Source organism: Leopardus geoffroyi, chromosome A2, assembly GCF_018350155.1.
Source record: "Leopardus geoffroyi isolate Oge1 chromosome A2, O.geoffroyi_Oge1_pat1.0, whole genome shotgun sequence".
Classification (NCBI taxonomy): domain Eukaryota; kingdom Metazoa; phylum Chordata; class Mammalia; order Carnivora; family Felidae; genus Leopardus; species Leopardus geoffroyi.
The window spans coordinates 153,179,058-153,200,329 of record NC_059331.1 but is presented as its reverse complement, the minus strand read 5'-3'; the positions used below and the strand labels follow the sequence as shown (position 1 = coordinate 153,200,329).

The window sequence follows — 21,272 nt, the reverse complement described above, 5'->3', positions numbered from 1 at the left end:
TATTCACGCTCATTACCACTGGTGTCCTAGGGTATTTTGTTGTAGTTTGCGCTACTTGGAAATTCCAAACTGAAGCTTGGTGATCATTTGTCAGGATTCTTGGTACAACTAGTTTCTGAGTTGGGAGGAAAGTTGGATTAGATTACTTGGTTTGCCCCAAAAGTCTATTACTCTTTGGAATTACTTTGAGAAGCTGTTTTATGAAGCACATTGTCACCTCACTTATCTATTATAGAACTAAATCTCCCATCTCATCCATCACATTTGATTTCAAGTAGCTTGTTGGTGTTTGACGAAAATAAAATCTATCCTCAAAAGATAAGGACTATCGCCAGTGAGAATGTTCAGAAGAATGGCTGCAGGTTCAGAAGACATTTCCAAAAAAAGAGGAATCTCTAAACTTGCGAACAAGATATGAGAATCTCTGGAAAATACTATGTGTTATTGAGGGGAATTTTGTGCATATTTTCTAGGGTGGCAACTTCGAGTGGACAGTAGTAACCTGACTGTATAAGGACTCTCCTGTCCCTTTTCTGCTTCTAATTTTATAAGGTTTAAAAATGCTTTTTTATTGGGGTGCCTGATTAAGTGTCCACCTTCAGCTCAGGTCATGATCTCATGGTTCTTGAGTTCGAGCCCTGCATCGGGCTCTGTGCTGACAGCTCGGAGCCTGGAGCCTGCAGCCTGCTTCCTATTCTGTGTCTCCCTCTCTCTTTGCTCTTCCCCTGCTCATGCTCTGTCTCTCTCTCAAAAATAAACATCAAAAAATTGTTTAAAAATGCTTCTTATTGAAGAGAGAGGACATAAAATATAACAAAATATGTATAAAATGTAAGTTATAGGGAATAATAACCAATAAATATTTGAATATTCATTATCCATTTTAATAACACAGGGTGCTACCATGACCTCTGAAGTCCACATAGATATCTTCGTTAGTCCATCTCTTAGCCTCCTCTAATTGGCCTGAAATTTTTCCTTATTCCCTTGTTTTTCATTATTTTTTTCACCACATATTTATAACTTACATGATGATGGCAGTGTTCTTGATATATAGTGTTTTGTGTGTTCCAGACACTCCTAAGTGCCCTATTCTTACTTAACCCTGTAACAATCCTGATAGGTAGGTAGACCAGTATCCCCATTTTACAGATGAGGAAATGGAAGTATATAGAGGTTAAATAACTGTCCAGTCATATAGTTAGTAAGTGTGGTAACCAGAATTCCAACCCTGTGGAATGTGTTCTCTTAACCTCTATGCCATGCCACCTCTCAAGAATTTCTTGCAGTCAGCCAAGAAATAGAAATAAAAGATGTCCAGATTGAAAAGCAAGAACTAACCAAAATGAAAGCAAGAAAGCAACCATAGTTATTCACAGATGATATAATTATCCTTGTGGAAAATCTTGTGGAATCTCCAAATAGGCTACTAGAACTAATAAGTGAGTTGATCACGGTTGCAGTATACAAAGCAATGTATGAACATCAATTGTATTTCTGTATGCTAGCATTGAACAACTACAAGTTGATATATAAAAGGTCAGTAACATTTACAGTAGCATGAAAAATATAAAGTACTTAGAAATAAATCTGACAAAAATGTGGAAGAGCTACATACTGAAAACTATGAGGTACTGCTATAAGTTAAAGAAGATCTAAATAAACGGAAGTGTATATATATATATATATATATATATATATATATATACACCTTGTACATGGGTCAGGAGACTCAATATTGTTAAGATACCATACTTCAGGGGTGTCTGGGTGGCTCAGTCAGTTAACCATCTGTTTTTGGCTCAGGTCATGATCTCATAGTTTGTGAGTTCGAGCGCCACGTCAAGCTCTGTGCTGACAGCTCAGAGCCTGAAGACTGCTTTGGATCTGTGTCTCCCTCTCTCTCTGTCCCTGTCCTGCTCTCTCTCTCTCTCTCTCTCTCTCTCTCTCTCAAAAATAAATAAGCATTTAAAAAATTTAAAAAAAAGATACCATACTTCAGAAATACAGATTTAACATAGATTCAATACAATCCCAATCAAAATCCTAGCAGGCTAGTGTGTGTGTGTGTGTGTGTGTGTGTGTGTGTAAGTTGACAAGCTGATTCTAGAATTTGTGTAGAACCCTAAAATATATACAGTAGTCAAAATAACTCAGCAAAAGATTAACAAATTTGGAGGACTAACATTATTTGATTTCAGGAATTCTAAAGTTGCAGTCATCAAGACAGTGTGTTTTTGACATTAAAATATACAATAAATCAATTATAAAGAATTTGTATCCTGAATATATAAAGAGCGTTTAAAGTTCAACAATAAGAAAACGAAGAATCCAGTTGGAAGACAGAGAAAAGACATGGACATGTATTTTACTGAAGAGGGCTTATAGGTGGCAAATATGAAAATGGAAAGATGTTCAATATCGTTAGACATTCGGGAAATGCAAGTTAAAACCACAATATCACAATCACTACACACCTATTAGAACAGTTAAAATAAAACATTAGCAGTAACACCAAATTCTGGCACTGATGCCGAGAAACTGGATCTCTCACACATTGCTGGCAGTAATGTATAATGTCTCAGCCATCCTGAAAAACAGTTTGCCAGTTTTTTATAAAAGTAAACATTCAATTACCTTACAGTTTAGTAATTTCATTCTCGAGCATTTATCGCAGGGAAATGAATTTATGTTCACACAAAAACCTGCACAGAAATGTTAATAGCAGCTTTATTTGTAATAATCCCCAACCAGAAATTACCCAAAATGTCCATCAGAGGGTGAATGGTTAAATAAACTGAGAGACATCTGTCCCATGGGATGCTACAAAACAGTACCAGGGATCAAATTGTTGATATGCAGTAACTTGGATGGATCTCAAAGGAATTCTGTCAAATGAGTAAAGCCATTACCAAAAGATTGCATACTGTATGGCTCCATTTGTATAACATTCTTGCAACAATGAAATTTTAGAGATGGAGAGCAGATTAGTGGTCGTCAGGGGTTAAGCCTGGAGTAGGATGAAGGGAGGTGAATGTGTTTATAACAGGACAACGTGAAGGCATCTTCTTGGTGATTGAACTGTTCTATATCTGTTGCTGAGTGTGTGGACCTATGCGTGTGATAAAATTGTATAGAACTAAATACACACATACACACATATACAAAAGAAAACATACTGTTTGCATTTTTTAAATGTCACGTACATGAAATACAACTATGGTATTCTGTAATTGGCGTTTCTCAATCACCACTGTTCTGGAGTTTCACCTGAAGTTCATTTGTTTTCATTGCTACAGAGTATCATTTTATTGCACGACTATAATGTATTTATCCATTCTGCTTTCATTGGACATTTGGGCAGTTTCCATATTTTTCTATGATAAGCAGTGCAGATATGATGCTTTTGACATCCATGTGTGCCAGAGATACCTACTATCTGTAACTTGGAGCGTGACTGGTAATTCTTTTGCTTTGTGCACCTTTCGCACTCCCATGTAACACCAGTTTGTTTTCTAAAGTGATTGTGCCTTGTTGTACTCCTTCTAACAGTATGTAAGTTCCCCATCATTCCAAGAGCTAATATTGTCACACTTTTTAATTTTTGCCAGGCTGTCGGTTTTGTAGTAGAGAGAGAAATGGGGTGGAGAGGAGGCAAATTTCCATTTCTCTGACTACTAATGAATTTGATCATGTCCCCCCCCCCCCTTTTTCTATGTGGGTTTCCCCATTGTTAAAATCTTTGGTCCATTTTTTGGGAGGGTGATTCTTTTTCTTTTGCTTATTGATTTCTACTAATTCTTTGTCAGTTATAATTGTTGAAAATAACTTTTTCTATTTTGTGCCTTGTCTTTTTACTTTCTTCATAATGTTTTGATAAACAGAATTACTTAACTTAATTGAATTTATAACTCCTTCCTTTTAGGATATCTGCATTTTGTGTGTGTTTATTAATTAAGTGCTTCCATTTTTATAAAAAAAAGACACTTTCTTGTATTCTCTTCTAAAAGTTACATAGGTTTTAATTTCACTTTACCATATTTCATCTCCCTTGGATCAGTTTTTATGTATCATTTGAGGTAGGCTCAGTTTCATTTTTTTCTATAAGGATAATCTATTTTTCTGGGACCATTTATTGAAAAATATATCTTTCCTCACTATTCTTCAGTGCCAGTTCTGTCATAAGTCAAGTTTTCATATATTTTTTGGTTTGTTTCCTTTTTTTTATACCCCCCCCCCCCCATCGGTCAGTTTGTCTATTACTGTCTCAATACCACAGTGTATTAATTGTTAGCACTTTGTTTTGTTTTTTTTTTTTTTAATTTTTTTTTCAACGTTTATTTATTTTTGGGACAGAGAGAGACAGAGCATGAACGGGGGAGGGGCAGAGAGAGAGGGAGACACAGAATCAGAAACAGGCTCCAGGCTCTGAGCCATCAGCCCAGAGCCCGACGCGGGGCTCGAACTCACGGACCGCGAGATCGTGACCTGGCTGAAGTCGGACGCTTAACCGACTGCGCCGCCCAGGTGCCCCTAATTGTTAGCACTTTGTAACAAGTCTTGATATCTGTTATTGCAAGCCCTACTTGCTTCTTTTGGTTCTCCAGGAGTCTTGGCTACTTTTGTTCTTTGTTTTTCTATGTACGTCATACAGTTAACCTGTTAAGTTCTTCCAAAAGCCTATAGGAATTTTGATTGGAATTTTATGAATCCATAGATCACTCAATGGAGAACTAACATCTTTACAATATTGTCTTCCAGCACATGAACAGAGCTCTCCTTTTATTGGGGTGCTTTTAATGGCTTCCTAATATGTCTTCAAATATTGCCTCTACTCAGTTCTTCCTTTTCTCTTTCTGAAACTCTAACATACATGTGTTAGATTTAGTTTCTCACTGTTCCCTATGTTTCCTAACTTTCCTTTCCTTTCATATTTTCTATTTCTATTATGCATTCCGGTCATTTCTTCGCCGCCTTCTTCTTCTTATTCTCCTCCTCCTCCTCCTCCTCCTCCTCCTCCTCCTTCTTCTTCTTCTTCTTCTTTAAATACTTATTTATTTTTGAGAGAGAGAGAGAGAGAGAGAGAGAGAGAGAGAGCACATGCGTGAGTAGGGGAGAGGCAGAGAGAGAGGGAGCCAGAGGATCCAAAGCAGGCTCCCTGCCTGACAGCAGTGACCCCATGTGGGACTTGAACTCATGAATGGGAAGATAATGAGTTGAGCCAAAGTGGGATGCTTAACTGGCTGAGCAAGCCACCCAGGTGCCCCCTTGGGTCATTTCTTTAGATCTGCATTGTAGTTTACTCATTTTTCTTTTCTGTTTCTTCTATATGCCGTCTACTCATTTATACTTTTCTTTTAATTTTATTGTTTTGTTTATTAAAAGTTATTTTTATTCCTTAAACAACAGTTACTTGTAGTCTCTTGTTCTTCAATTTTAACTCCATCATTTATTCCTTTAAAGCCATCAAACATAATTATTTTATACTCTATTTATGACAGTTTTAATATTCTAGAATCTGTTGTTTTTGCTGGCTTGTACTCATCGAGTCCTTTTTATTTTCCTGTGTTTGAGATTTTTGACGAAGATTTCCTATGTTCTTGGTACTTATTTGGAATTCTCTAAGACCTGGTTTGCAAATTGGTCTCTCGAAGGAGGATTTGTATTTGCTTCTTAAGCACTCAGGGAAATTTACTGAACCATAGCCATTTTATACGAAATATTTGGATTGAAGTCTTTTGGACAACTCAGGATCCAACTCAGGTAAAGGCTACCTTGTAGTTAAAGATCCAAGGGAAGTCTTCATTTTCTTCCACCGCATAGTGCCAGTATTCAAGACAGATTTTTTTTTTTTTATTGTAGACGCCATGGAGCTTTACAAATAAACATTTTTATTTTATTAGGTAGTTTATAGTCTTATGCTCTGTAAGCTGCTGTCTTTTCTTTTACAGTAGAGGAAAAGAAAGCTCAGAGCAGTTACATGGCTTCCTCAGAGTTACGATGCTAATAAATGTTGAATCTGGTTGTTTTGTTTTGTTTTTGTCCAGGATTCACATTTAGTGAATCCTGTATTTAGCGGTAGCAGTTGCCTTTTAAAAACCTTTACTGTGTTCCAGGAAAGTAATAGGAGAAAGATGCCTTTCATATTCTTACTTAACTGAATCTTCACAACAGCCCTGTGTGGTAAAAATTATTCTTCCTGTTTCACAGATGAGGAAACCGAGACATTAAGTAATAGGGAGATCACGATGTGTTTATTAAGTGAGAGAGTGAAGCGTCCAGTCCAGGTTACTTAAATATTTTTTTTAATGTTTTATTTATTTTGAAGACAGAGAGAGACAGAGCATGAGTGGGGATGGGGCAGAGAGAGAGAGAGAGAGAGAGAGAGAGAGAGAGAGAGAGAGACAGAGAGACAGAATCCGAAGCAGGCTCCAGGCTCCAAGCTGTCAGCACAGAGCCTGACGCGGGGCTTGAACTCATGAATGGTGAGATCATGACCTGAGCTGAAGTCGGAGGCTCAACCAACTGAGCCACCTGGGTGCCCCAAGTCCAGGTTACTTTAAACCCTGTTTCTGTTGCCTGCTCGGGGTCACCGGTCCTATTCACCGTAATTCCCATTGTCTGCCACTTCTTCGTGTTGTACCCTTCACAGTAGTTACAGCTATCAGCCATACGTCGTATGTTTGCTTATTTATCTATTGCCCGTTTTCTTCATCAGGATCATAAGCCCAACGAGAAGAGGGATGATGTGTACTTTATTTACCTCTGCACAATCAGCAATTAGTTTAGAGCCTAAAATGTAGTAGGCATTGAATAAAAATACTGAATGCCTGGAAGTCTGATTCTGAAACTCATTTTGTGTTTGCTAAATACACTGCCTCCTCAATCCTTAAAAACCCTTATTGATTAGAGTTTTTCCCATTATCTTGGAATTACAGCCAAGTCCCAAAGCTCAAGAGGACAAACGTATTAAGTATCCCACATTCTAAGTTTAGAGAGCTGCCAGTGGCTATGGCCACACACCTATGACCAGAAAATTATTCTATGAAGCCTTCACCTCCACCCTTGTAAATCAAGTGTAATATAAACGGAGGGTGGAAGACAAGATGTCACTCCATCTGGAATAGGGTGTTGGTGAGGAAAGTTTGTTTGCTTCCCACACTCTGTTGCTTCCCCTAAGGGTAAAGGCAGAAGGCTCAAAGAGAGGAATCACACAACTTAGGGGTGGCTGCTAGAAGGTACCATAGACATTTCAACTCCCATTAGGGCATATGCTCAGCTCGTGGACTTGGCCACCTGGCGATTTAGTAGAAGGAAAGAAATGGTGAAAAGATGTCTTGGTGGGATACTCCCAGGCACAAATGAAGCACGAGCTGAGTTCTCTCAAGTTCTGAGTTACCGCACGTTTTGGAAGATTGATCCCACCCATGCTTTAAGGCCCAGGTAGAGACTTTGATTTGACTTGATTTTTAGCGGAGACTTTGGTTCGGAGAAGAGGGGAATCTAGCCTTGTTAGTATCATCACAATTTTGCGTGAGTTGGAGGCAAACACAACAACAACAAAACCTGATGCATTAGAAGGCTGAGACCCAGCTGCTGCCAACCTCTTCCACTCAAATGGTCATTTCCAGAGTTCTGAAAAAAGCAATTTTGACAATTTTCAGTAGTGTTCTTACTGCTTTTACCAAGGAACATCTTTTCAGAATTCCTGGCACGGGAATGGGAGCGGCAAAGTGAGTCGTGGCATCTTTTGATACGTCTTTTGATAAGTGGGTTTTTTATTTTTTATGAAGTTCAGTTTATCAGTTTCTTCTTTTATGGTTAGAACTTCCTGCATCCTATCTAAAAACATTGTCTGCTCCAGTGCATGAAGTTATTTTCTTCTAGAAGATTTATAGTTGTAGATTTTAGGTTTGTATCTGTGATGCCTCCTGAAGCATTATTCGTATACAGTGTGAGTTAGGGGTCAAGATTAATTTGAATAACCAGTTTTCCCAGCATCATTTGTTAAAAGAATATTCTTTTCTCCAGTGATTTGTTTCAGCATCTCTTTGAAAGCTGTATATGTGTGGATCTGTTTCTGGAATCCTTCTTTTTTTTCTATTGGCCTGTCAATTCTTTCTTCAATAATAATATACTGGATCTGTTTGTCTTTATAGTGAGTCTTGAAATTGGGCAATGAATGAAAGTTCTCCAACTTTTTTTTCAACGTTACTTGACTATTTTGTGTCATTTTCATTTCTGTAAAATTTTAAAATCAACTGGGTTGTGATAGGGATTGTGTTGTATCTATGTATCATTTTGTGAAAATTTGACATCTTAACAATATCGGGTCCTTAAATACACAAATACAATACTTTTATTCATTTACAACTTCGTTACTTTTTCTCAGCAATGTTTTCTAGCTTTTAGTGTAAGGTCTTATACCTGTTTTACTAAATTTAGCCCTTAATACTTCATGTTCTTAAATGCCATTGTTAGTGATATTTTGAAATTTTTATTTTTCAGTTTGTAGTTGCTTATTGTAGGAATACAGTTGAATTTTTTTTATAGAGCTTCCATGTACTATGACTGTAAAGTCACATATTAATTCTAGTAGATTTTTGTAGATTACTAGGATTTTACATGGTAATATCATCTGAAAATGAAGACAGTTTTGTTTTTTTATTCTGAGTCTGTATGCTTTATTTTCTCTGCTTTTTCTCCCCCTCTCTTACTACACTGGCTGTGACTTCCAGTGCAATGCTGAACAGCAGTGGTGCAAGCAGACATCCTTAGTCTGTTTCAGTCTCAGGGAGAAAGTGTTTGGTCTGTAACTATCATGTATGATATTATGTGTAGATTTTTCATACATACCTTTATCACATTGAGGACTTTTTTTTCTGTCTTTGGCTTGTTCAAAGTTTTTATCATTATTTCTTTTCTTTCTTCCTTTCCCTTCCTTCCTTCCTTATTTCCTCCTTCCTCCCCCCCACACTTCCTTCCTTCCTTCGTTCCTTCCTTCATTCCTTCGTTCGTTCGTTCGTTCGTTCCTTCCTTCCTCCTTCCTCCCTCCTTCCTTCCCCCCCCCCCCACACTTCCTTCCTTCCTTCCTTCCTTCCTTCCTTCCTTCCTTCCTTCCTTCCTACCATAGTTCTACAGGACACAAATGAGACATGAAGATCTGGGTAGTGATGAGAAATGAAAAGAACATGTACCCCTGTAGGCCATACTGGATACGATGGACAAAAGCCATAGAATGATAATAGAAACGAACTGGGATGGGTGAAGAGATTGAATTTCTATTCCTGATTCTGCCACCCTCAGATACAGCCTTCGCTCTCTACCTTAGCACTCAGAGATACAGCTGAGAGCCAAGTAGATCTCAGAGAGGATTTAGTAGAGTTGCAAATGTGACTAAAAGATTTGAAAAATAAGAAATATCATAACGGATTGATGTGCCTCGGCTTCTTTTGTCTGCCAAAGAGAAGGCTAAGATTTGGATTAGTTTTATACTAATTCTGGTTTACTGCACCAAGACCACCATTTGCCTATTCTCTGGTTTCACGGTGCCTTGATATCCCTTTTCTCCTGTACCACGGGCTCTCGGTTTCTTTAGCTTTATTGTAGGTTTTGAGATTAGATAGTGGTTTGCTCCTTAATCCTACCTTTAACTACTTGCTTTATTAAAGTCTCTTCACTGGAACAACCTGAGGTGAATTTTTTTTCCCTGCCAAGACCCTTCCCCCACTGATACAAGTTAGCAATGTCTTCTTAACACCTAGGTATGTTTTTGGGTCTCTCTGTAAACCTAACCATTATGCCTCAGGCTGACCTCAAGGTAAGTAGTTAGGTCTCTGCTTGTGACCCTGACAACCCACACATACCTCATCTGTGTTTACGATATTTTGGATTGTGCCTTAGGAAAATTATTTTAACTACTTTGAATGTCATTTGACTCTATTCCTTTGGGTCATGCAAGTTTTTGCATTTTTATGAGTCCCTTTTGAGAATGCAGATACCCTTATGAGGAACATATCCTAAACTGCCTTCAGTTGACAAAACTGTGCTGGGTGATCTGTTCAGTAATACCACCAGTCAAGCAGGATTGTGGTTGAGGCAGCGCACGTGCCAGGGCTATGGAAATCAAAGGAGCTGGGGAATGGTGTGCTAGACGGAAATGGAGAGTGAGGCTCTAACATTAAACTTTTCCTGTCGCTAGTTTTACTGGGAAGAACCCTATGGAAATCCAAATCCTTTCGCCTAAAATTTCTGTGAATTCCCAGAGGGCTTATGTTCTTAAGGTTATTTCTGTTCTCAGGCTCATGCTTTTTCTAAATTTGTTCAATTTCGGATTATCTTTCTATTCCAGTAGGCAATGTCTATTTTGTATTCATTGACCTAGATGTAAAATTCAGCCGCTTCAATTTCCACATTCATAAAACTCCACTGCCTTTAAGGCAAGGAGTAGACTTCCCTCAAGATTTAGGTGCAGGTGGGAAATATGGAGGAGGAGACAAAGAAAGCATTTCCATCACAGCGTATAACAACTTCCAATTGCACATCAGACAGTATTCTTAAGATGTCCTTCAGCCACGCTGACACCAGGACATCTCACTGGCCGTCTCAGTCCACTGCACACCCAGGCCTTGTGCTGTGTCTGGATCCTTCTCTTCTCTCTCTGTCCCTTTCAGAGAGAATGTAGAGTGATGGTCTTTGGAGCCAGACATCTGGGCTCCAGTCTTGGCCTTATTACTTATTAGCTGTACGGCTTATATAAGTTATTCAAACTGTGTAATGTCGGTTTTTCCATTAGCAAAATGGGCATGATAAAATTACCCGTTTCATAAGTGTGTCATGAGTATTAGAAGCGTGTAATGGAGGCTGTGTTTTGCTGCCCACATGTCTTCTCGGGACCAAAGTGCTCATCTTTCCAGCTTCTAGGAGCATTGGCTGCCAATGGTCTACAGCTGTACCCCTTCTCAGGCATGGCCCCTATGTAAAGAGAATCTCTTACCAGTGGCTACTCTCTCCCAAGGGGCTGCCCATCCAAAGACTGGTGGGTGTGGGCTTGTAAGGTCTCATCTCTGCCTGAAATTAGAACAACTCTGAGAGGCCATTCCAGCTCCAGAACCTCATGTTCCATCACCTGCAGCCTCTGTGGCAATTGTATCATGGTTCAACTTCTCACTTTGCTGGTTCTGCTTCCCTCACAAACTCTCCCCACATACTTTCCAGTAACCCTGAACACTCCTGGCTGAGAATCTTTTCCAACCTAAGAGAAAAGAGTTAAAATTGTGGAAATTGAAGGAGGTAGGAACAAATTATTATTATTATTATTATTATTATTATTATTATTGTCTGGAGAGTAAGATAATTTGTCTTAGGAGCCTTTCTAGAATATTCCAGACATATATAGAGATACACAAGGTGTACAATATAGTGGTTCAACACTTCCATACATCATCCTGTGCTCATCACAACAGGTGCCTTCCTAAATCCCCCTGTGCCCCCTACCCACCTCCTTTCTGGTAACCATTTAACCCATTACCCCTACCCAGCTACTTTCTGGTAACCATCAGTTCTCTATAGTTAAGAGTCTGTTTCTTGGTTTGCCCCCCCCCCCCCCCCCGCCCTTTTTTCCTCTTTGCTCGTTTATTTTATTTAACAGTCTTTTTAGGTATTTCTTTTCTGACTATCATAAGCTGCAATTTCTTAGACACACTTTTGATTTTGCATTTATCTTCATTGCTGGCTACCTCCTTAATGAGTTAAATAAAACTTTGTCAGGGGGTGCCTGGGTGGCTCAGTTGGTTAAGCGTCCAACTTCAGCTCATGATAACACTGTTCTTAAGTTCGAGCCCCACGTAGAGCTCTGTGCAGACAGCTCAGAGCCTGGAGCCTGCTTTGGATTCTGTGTCTCCCTCTCTCTCTCTGCCTCTCCCCTGCTCATGCTCTGTACTGTCTCCTACAAAAATAAACAGACATTAAAAAAATTAAAAAAAATTCATCAGATGCTTAGTATTTATAGGAGAATGTTGTCCTTAACAGTGGTTTTTCATAGGAATGTGTATCCATTTATTATTAGTTTCTGAAGGGTAGCACTATGATAGGAAGGTACCTAAAGTTCTATGGGGACAATTGGAAAAGGGAACTCAACATTTTGAAGTTAGCCAAACCCTATCATACTATATCCAAACTTTGGGTCTAGTTTTGAAGTATGTGTATTTGCCAGTATGTGTATTTGAAGTGTGTGTATTTGCTGTAATGAAGTAACACATTAAGTGGCTTAAACAACAGAAATTTAGGGGCATCTGGGTGTCTCAGTTGGTTGAGCATCTGACTCTTGGTTTCGGCTCAGGTCATGATCTCAAGGTTCGTGGGTTCGAGCCCTGTGTCAGGCTTTGCACTTAACAGTGTGGAGCCTGCTCAGGATTCTCTGTCTCTCCCTTTCTCTCTCTACCTCTCCCCCGATCAAGCATGCACTTTCTCTCTCTTTCTCTCTCTCTCTCAAAATAAATAAATAAATAAACTTTAAAAATACCCCAGAAATATATTGTCACACAGTTTGGAGACAAGTCTGAGATGAAGGTCCTGGTAGCGGTGGTTCGTTCTGGGGTCTGTGACGAAGAATCTGTTTGGGACCTCTCTCCCTGAGCTGCTGCTGGTTGGCTGGCAACCTTGGTCTTCCTTGGCTTGTAGACACATCACCCTGGTCTCTGTCATCATCTTTACATGGTTTTCTCACCGTGTGAGTGTCTGTGTCCACAATTCCCCTTTTTATAAAGGCATCAGTCCTATTGGATTAGGACCCGCCCTAATGGCCTCATTTTAACTTGCGGTCTGCAAATAAGGTCATGGTTCACCCCATAACAGTATGATTACTTTTTTTCCATGCACGGGTTTACTTTTTTCCCTCAACTGATACCTTCAGAAGAATGCCATTAACTGCTGATGAATCCCAGTTGAGAAATCTCTCTCCCTGTTTGAAAATGAGGTTTATTTAAAAAAAAAAAAGTGAGGTTTATTGCCACATCTCATGACAAGTCCATGCTGGCATTGCCTTAGGAATGTAGTTACGATGAATTAGGCTTGGGAAATAAATCCTGTTTAATAGATGAGTTCCCAGGTTCTCAGGGGCATTTAGCAACCAGTGTGCTTTACAGATTCAATCACACACAAAAATGCCTTTTTTGGCATTGCATTCATTTACATGAAGATAATTAAATAAATAATTTTAATGGCATTTAAAAAATATGTTGGTAAATTCGTCTTAGGGGAGAGTGTGGTGCTTTTTAATTTTGCACGGGGCAGGTAGGCAAGTTGTGGGGGAAGAACGATTCCTTTGGCAAACGTGGAATTATTTACCATGACTAGAAGAAGAACCTTCTGTTTAAATAACCCCTTCGAACTGCCTGACACATAATGGAAGCTTGTTAAATGTTTATTGAATGAACAGAAGTGTCCGGGGAACTTGGAATATTTGAGAGGAATCAAGTAAAAAGCACATATTTATTCAGAGATTTACTATCTACCTAGCTTTGGCTAGATGCTATGGGGCTGCCAGTATGTGTGAGAATAATAATAGCAGTGACTATTTTTTGTGCTTACTATGTGCCAAGCATCCTGCACACTGCTTTTTTTTTTTTTTTTTTTTTTTTAATTCAAGTTAGCTAACATACAGTGTAGTGTTGGTTTCAGGAGTAGAATGTAGTGATTCATCACTTATATATAACACCCAGTGCTCATCCCAACAGGTGCCCTCCTTAATGCCCATCCCCCATTTAGCCCATTCCCCCCACCCCCCAACCTCCCCTCCAGCAACCCTTAGTTTGTTCTCTGTATTTAAGAGTCTCTTACAGTTTCCTCCCTCTCTGTTTTTATCTTATTTTTCCTTTTCTTTCTGCTATGTGCCAAGCATCCTGCATACTGCTTTTTAAAACTATCTCAGCTACTCCCTGAGTTGGGTAATACTGTTATTATTGTACATAAAAGGATGCCAAGGCTAAGACAGTTCAAGCAATTTGACTACATAGCTGGTGATTGGTAAGGTAAAGTGTGTTCTTAATCTGTACACTTGAATCCTCCCAGACCGGCCTCTTTCTAGGAGAAACTTACGTTCTTGTGGAGATGGGACATATATAAGTGAGGCAATTGGAGATTTGGCATATTAGAGCCTAGCTGTCTTGTAAGTCTCTTTTGCTATGTAGTGTGTGCTATCAAAATTTCGTAAAAGTATGAGCTGTGTCGTAGTTAAGTATGTACAATGTGGATTTAGATGCCTGGATCCATAATTTTTTAATGTTTATTTATTTTTGAGAGAGAGGGAGAGAGAGTGCATGCGAGCAGGGGAGGGACAGAGGCGGGGGGGGGGGGGTGGTGGGTACAGAGGATCCAAAGCAGGCTCTTCACTGTCAGCAGTGAGCCCAGTGCAGGGCTTGAACCCACAAACCATGAAATCACCACCTGAGCCAAGTTGTTCAACCGACTGAGCCACCCAGGCACCCCTAGATGCCTGGATTCAAATTCCACTGGGACTTCTTTCTATCTGTGTGATTTGGGACATACAGCTTAACCATTCTGTACTATCATTTTTATTTTAATTATAAAATAGGGCATAATAAAACTACCTCCCTCAGTGTTGTGAGGAGTATGTAAGATATGTAAAATGATTCTGTACCTGGCAAAATGTATTTCCTGCTAGAATATAAGCTTCACAAAGGCAGCGATTTATGTCTGTTTTATTCATTCATGCATCTTACACATTTAGCATAGTGCTTGGTTATAAAACAGACATTCAGTAAATACGTTGTTGGATGAATGAATATATTTCAATGTGTAAATGCCAGGGCTTAGTCACATTTGCAGACATAATGAAGTACTCACATGCTTGCACATTTATGTAGAACAGTGTTTCTCAGCCCAGGATACTCATTAGAACTACCTGGAAGGCTTTTAAATAGAGTGATGTCAAGCTCCACCACAGGCAAAGGTTGAACACCACTCTTGGAGAATCACCCTGAAAATAACTGCTATAAACATAAAGCGATACAGGCATACTGTATTGAAGATTCAATACCAGAAGCAATTTTTTAAAATGACTTAGAACCCTTAGGAAACGAAAAAGAACCTCTGTTTCAATAGTAATTACGTTCTTGAAAACTTCAATGCACATTAAAATTGTCAAAAACTACTTTGAGTTCATATGTAATATGGATTGGGATTTAGGCTCAAATAATTACAAAAGGTTTGCTCCCCTAAGTAAATCTCTGGTGGGATACTTGGAGTTTGTGTGGGGCTTGGGACAATTTTCTTTTTATCATGTGGACTATCCTTAACATTGCAGGCAGCTTGTGTAAGTCAACCAAGAAGCACTGTGGGCTGCTTTGAATATAAACAAAGTTAGTGCCAAAATAGCATATGGAAAAAAGCACACCAACACATACACAATGATTAAGATCCCTCTTGAGGCATTTGGGGGAATTAAACCAAGGTACAGAGTACCTTTTTAGACAGCTGCTGCCTTTTCTAAAACGAAGAGATGAGTTCACCAGTTTCTAATGTGTCAATTGCTTATTTCAGGAGACTTCCTGGCTACGGGAACCTCCTAATTCTCTGGTGCTTCTTTGCTCAGCAGGAAGGGGGCCTCATGCTATTCTATTCATAGAATCTCCCAGAAAGGGAGTGGGCAAGATGGGGATGGATTGAATATGGGAGCCATATAAACTTGGAATCAGAGTGGAACCAGAGCCAGTTGGGAGAAAATTGCAAAATGGATAATTAGAGGCTGTCCCCGCTGAATACCCACCTACATGTTTTCCTGTAAATTTTTAAAAATTCTCTTCATGAAGAGCCTGTGCTGCATGTTTCTTTCAATGAATACATTACAAAAATATTAACACTCTCCTATGCCCTTTACAAATGTTATACCATTCGGGTTTTATTTTACGTTGATCACAAAGCCTTTTTGAGGTCTCTTAGGCTTCTTAACCCTGAGTTCTACCTTTTTCTTTCAAGAGCAGCTTTGAAGGATTTCTGGCCCTCTCCAGAAAGTAGATCACTGAAACGCACAGCCTGGGATATAATTCAAATCTTCCTAATCAGATTTCTCAATCCCTGATCTAATCAGCAAGCTGTTTTGCTTAGCTTTTTGGTCAAGTTCATTCATTAACTCAGAAAGCATTTATTGAATATATGCTGGGTCTACCCCTGGGCTAGAATGTAATAAGATTAGTAGATGAATTGAGCCCTGTCCTTTAGGAGTTTGTAGTCTTATTGAATGAAGTAAAGGAAATAATAGAATGCTATTTAAAATGTATGATGGCTTTTATGCTTTAAATATGTTAGAGGTCTTTCACGGCAGGTAATTGACATTAACTGTGACTTTGTGCACCTGAAACTGCATTATAGAATATTTTCTTTTCGTATCTATTTCACAGTTAATATTGCAGTTCTCCTTTTCAAAGATTCTTTTGCCATTATAGTCATCCCAACAAAGTGTTGTTGCAAAATTAATAGGAAGGATTGCTGGCATTTCACTGTTTCACTGACTGTAGGCTTGGGAGGATTCTGGGCAGAAGAATAAGTTGAAACCCCATTGATTTTTTTTAATCATAAAAAATTGTAGCATATTTGCTACAAAAATTGTAGCAAAAAAATGGAGCATATTGTAACATAGAACCCCTGCCATTTCAACACGCCCCAAATGCTACCCCTCTGAAATGTCATTTTCTACAACCAGGACGAACCCACACAGAAAAATAACTTACACTAATTTTATTTGAGGTCTGATAAATAATGAAATTGTTTTTGTATTTTGGAACAAAATGTGTATACCTACATGAGCTATTAGAGAAAAGGATTTTCTCACGTGGTTGTTGAGAAATATGGAGAAAGCTACAATCAGAAGTTACTTCCTACTCTGGTTTGGTACCTACAGATATTTTCCCTGTTGTTCTTATGTGATATCCTCTTGTAAGGCCCATTTACAGTTAGGAACTTGGAGCCACTTTGATGTTTCCTACTTATTTTCCTTCTACTAAGTGTTTATCTGTGTCATAGACACACAGTTTTCCTCTATTAATGTTACGGAAAACCAACCTTAAATTTGCATCCACAGTGAGGAATAGATAACCAGCAAAAGCCCTTATTTAATCGTTTCTCTTCACAGGCTGGGGAAGAGTGTCACTTTGGCTGTGATTTCACTGCAAGGCTTAGTCGGGTTGAAGGTTTGGATGTCTTCTTACTGCCACGTTGCTCTTCAAGAGACGCGCGCCTCCCTTGCACCCTGATTTGGTTACTTCAGCAGTTTGCCCTCCTGTCTGTTCTAATTAGGAACATAGGTTTTGGTGGTCAGTCAGTCTGCAACTTCTGGTGAGTTAGACTCATTTGTCCTGTGGTTTCTACTGTGCGAGGAGAATTTTATTCCCTTTCTTCTTTTTTATTCCGATCCCAGCTCTGGGACTGTTCGTGAAAAGATGAAGGACTTGTATTTTTCTCATTTACCCAAGATTTAGGAATTCTTCAGCTCTTCCAAGGCCTTGAGCATCAGCACCGTTTGTTATTTTTTGTTAGAACACTTAAATTTAGGTTATGTGTTAAGGAATCCAAGGTGGAACTTGTAATTTCTGACTCCACAGAGATGTCATTTTCTTGGGACGAAAGCTGTGACTTAGGATCACATACCAGCTCCTTCAAAGCCAGAGAAAAGTCCTAAAGAAAAATGCTGCAGAAGTTCCTTGAACCCAGGTGGAGAAAAATGCATGGGCCATGAAGGAGCACAGTATAAGAATCTTGAGTGTTCTTCTCCTATTGCTTGGTGGAATGGAAAATACTTTGGGGTGAAGGGCTGAGATATTGTGATTTATGAGAAATATATATCTGGCCATCTGAATGACCAGATATATATTTCTCATATGAATTTGGTCTTCATCCATGGATCTGTGCTCACAACTCCTGGAACCTGTGATAAGGGTGAAAAAGTTATTTTTTGTTATGTTAACGAAGGTGACTTTGTACCCCACTCAAGGGTGGGGGGCTGTTTGCCAGGAGGACCAATCTTGTGGTGAGAGGGTTGGAACTTTCAGTCCTCTGGGGAGGCAAGAGGGGCCAAAGGTTGAACCAATTGCCACTGGCCAGTGTTTTAATGAATCATGCCTATACAATGAAGCCTCCACCAAAACCCAAAAGGATGGCGTTCAGAGAGCTTTTGGCTTGGTGAGCATGTGTGTGGAGGTGTGAGAGAGGCCCCTTGAGAGGACACTGAAGCTCTGCACCCCTCCCTCATACTTCACCCTCTGTATCTCTTCATCTGAATGTTGATACCTATCCTTTATCATATCGTTTAATAAACGGGTAACTGTTAAGCTTTCCCATCAGTTCTGTGAGCTACTTTAACAAATTAATCAAACCTAAGGAGGACATCATTGGACCCTCCAATCTGTAGCTGGTTGGCCAGAAGCCTCACAGCCTGGGGCTTGAGACTGGCATCTGAAGTGGGGGATGGGTGCAGTCCTGTAGGCCTGAACTCTGAACCTGTGGAATCTGATGCTAGCTCTGGGTAGATAGTGTCAGAATTGTGTTGAATTCTTGGGCACCCTGCTGGTGTCCGAGAATCGCTTGATGTTGGGGGAACCCCAGCCACCCCCGCTCCCTACCCCCAACCTATGTGCCATCTTTGGAATTAGCTCTGGGAACTCAAAAACGTTGGTGTCGGTGAAGAGGCCAAAATTGATGTTAATTATTTGCCTTGATGAAAGGGAGGAAAGGGAATATTGTGTCATCAGAGGGTTTCATTAAAGGTCTACATACTTGTAATGACTCTTTGGGGGGTTCCATAAAGCAACTACATTGTGTGCTATCCAGGTGGAGCTTCTGAAAGTAGGCTATAGGCAAGCTTCATGTGATGACTTCCGACTACTAAAACCCTTTACGTTATTTCTAAGACTTCCTGTGTGGGAATATAAGAGAGGGGGAAAAAGGGCTAGGCACTTGCTGAGCTCTTAGACATACTTGGCCATTTATCAGTGTCTGCAAGATCTTAGATTCTTTTGTTGATTCTACCAAGCCTTTGGTTGGGTTTTGAGGCTACTGTTTATCTTGGTCAACTACAAATTCCATTTCTGGGTGGAGTTTGCAGAGATCAGTGAACAGAAAAGAGATATCATCTGCTTCTAGATTCCAACAGAGCTTTTACATTTTGCTCTTATTCCTCTCCCCTTCCCAGGCAAGTTCCTTTCCCTCCACTGGTTCCGTCATTATGGGATTCACTGTACATTGGGCCATCACTGCCTTCCTTTTCCCCATCTCCCCATCTGTAGCCTTGTTCCTCTGTATAGAGAGATGGGTAAAGGAGTCTGAGGATCCGGGGCTCCCTGGGGACCCCATGTGTCTGCAGGTCCAGTGTCCAAGATGGCAGATTCTTACTACAGTGTTCACGTGCTGTGAGATAGGATGCTGAGAGCTAATGGGGGTAAAGTGTGTAATGAAGTTGCTGATGCTTTTCTTTAGGGCTTCCCCCTCAATGGGCCTGGGTAAGTTAGTGCTCCCCCACCTACACAAATGTACTTGCTCTTGTCAACCTAAATAAAGAAGTAAACCAAGGCAAGCTTGAATTACCAGATATTGAGTTTATTTGGGAATAGGAGAGAAGTTGCAACTCAGGATATGAAAACTGTAGCAGGCTACAGGTGAGTCCTTTAACAGTTTGGAGTAGGCTATTTTTATGGCCAGGAGTGCAAAGAGCAGGGAGTCTAGCCTGAGTCCGAGCAGCAAGTTCATTGGCTTGAGGATGGGGAGACAATCTTGGTGTTTGTTCATTGGTTGAGGGATAGGTTTCCAGTCTTCAGCGAATCAGTCTCTTAAGTTCTAAGTTTCACTTGCCTGAGGGAAATTCATTTCATACCCTCTTTAGATTAAAGCCCTTCCACACTCCAATAGAGCAATTTGAAAAATTGAGCTAACAGAAGGAAGCACATGGGCAGCATGTGTGAGTGCAGATTCCTGGGCCTCACCCGTAGACCTATTCAAGGCTCAGCTGCAGGGTCACAAGACCCACCTGATTCTAGTTCAGGTAATTCTTAAAGCACATGTAGACACTCCAGTAAAGGGAAAACTCTCCTTTCCAGGAAGCCACTTAGTTGATTCGTGAATCAGCACTTCTATTTCAGCTTGAGACCCTTGTCTGGCATTTTTCATGGAGCTGTTCAGAAACTTAACCTACATTGTTAATGATGATACCACAAGATCTTGCCACTTTCTTCCTTTCTCTTGCTGTTTGCATTCTCTCCACCAGGCTCTCGTCTACCCTCCCTTCCCTTCACCCTAAAGCTAAAACAACTCCTCTTATTTCTTATCTTTGAAGACCAAGGTCAGGGCTGACTTTCTCAACCTCTCCTGATTTATTCCCTCCTTCTGACCTGCACTCTGTTATGTTCCATTCAACAAACCTAATCTAAGCAACATATTTTGATTTTATTGTTCTGTGGGCCTTGGTGAGATACTGGTCTTTCAGCGTGTGCCATTTCTTGCCAGATACAAATCAGTCTTTTCCCATTCGGAATCTCAAGCTATCTGCAGAAGTCGTCTGCAAGGATGAGGGAGGATGTTCTTAAGAGGAGCAAGGCTGAATTTGGAGCCGTGACCAACTTGAAGAGCACTTTGTTGGGAAATGGAGGAATTTCAATAGAAGACCCCCTGAGTCTGCTTTTGTTGCCGTTAGTCTCTGGCAGCTTTAAAATTGTCCAAGTATTGTGACCATCCAAGCCCTAGGTCTTTTTCTGTAAATGGAGAGACCTGCATTCTGCCCTCTACCCTGAATAGGGGCATCTAGAAATTCCATTTCTGGTTCTGAAGCAACATTGCCCCCCAAATGGTCCCCTCAATCTCCCTGTCTTTTGAGACTTGCCACCCAGTATCTTCACCATACACTTTAGAGACATAGACTCCAATACATTTGCAAAGGCTTTTGCATGCAGAAGACTAACTCAGGCGTTGTTTTTACTCCAGGGGAAATTTTTAGCGCTGTTTACCTTCTGATGTTGGTTTTTCTTTGTGTTTTTTCTTCTGGCTGCAGGAAAGCAATCTCCCGGGCAGGCCTGCAGCACCTGGCTCCTGCACATCCCCTCAGCCTTCCTGTGGCAAATGGTCCAGCGAAGGAGCCCAGAGCGACTCTGGACTGGAGTGTAGGTGTTGGCTTTTTCATCTAAACATAATTCAATTGCATGTGTGTCTTTCTCATTCTTAGGATCCCTGTGGCTACAAAGCAAGACTTGATAATTTTCAGTATTGCTCAC

At 40.1% G+C, this 21,272-nt stretch overlaps 1 protein-coding gene across 13 annotated transcripts in view; it reads left to right on the top strand.

The window, feature by feature from the left end:
* DGKI (diacylglycerol kinase iota) overlaps positions 1-21,272 on the top strand; it is a 444,802-nt gene that overhangs the window by 131,329 nt on the left and 292,201 nt on the right. For 12 of the 13 annotated variants that reach the window (XM_045495795.1, XM_045495789.1, XM_045495788.1 and 9 more), the window contains exon 2: positions 21,053-21,161. The exons of the other annotated variant lie outside the window; for it this stretch is intronic. In XM_045495795.1, coding sequence (XP_045351751.1) covers positions 21,053-21,161 — 109 coding nt within the window. The remainder of the gene's footprint in view (positions 1-21,052; positions 21,162-21,272) is intronic. 13 annotated transcript variants of the gene reach the window in all.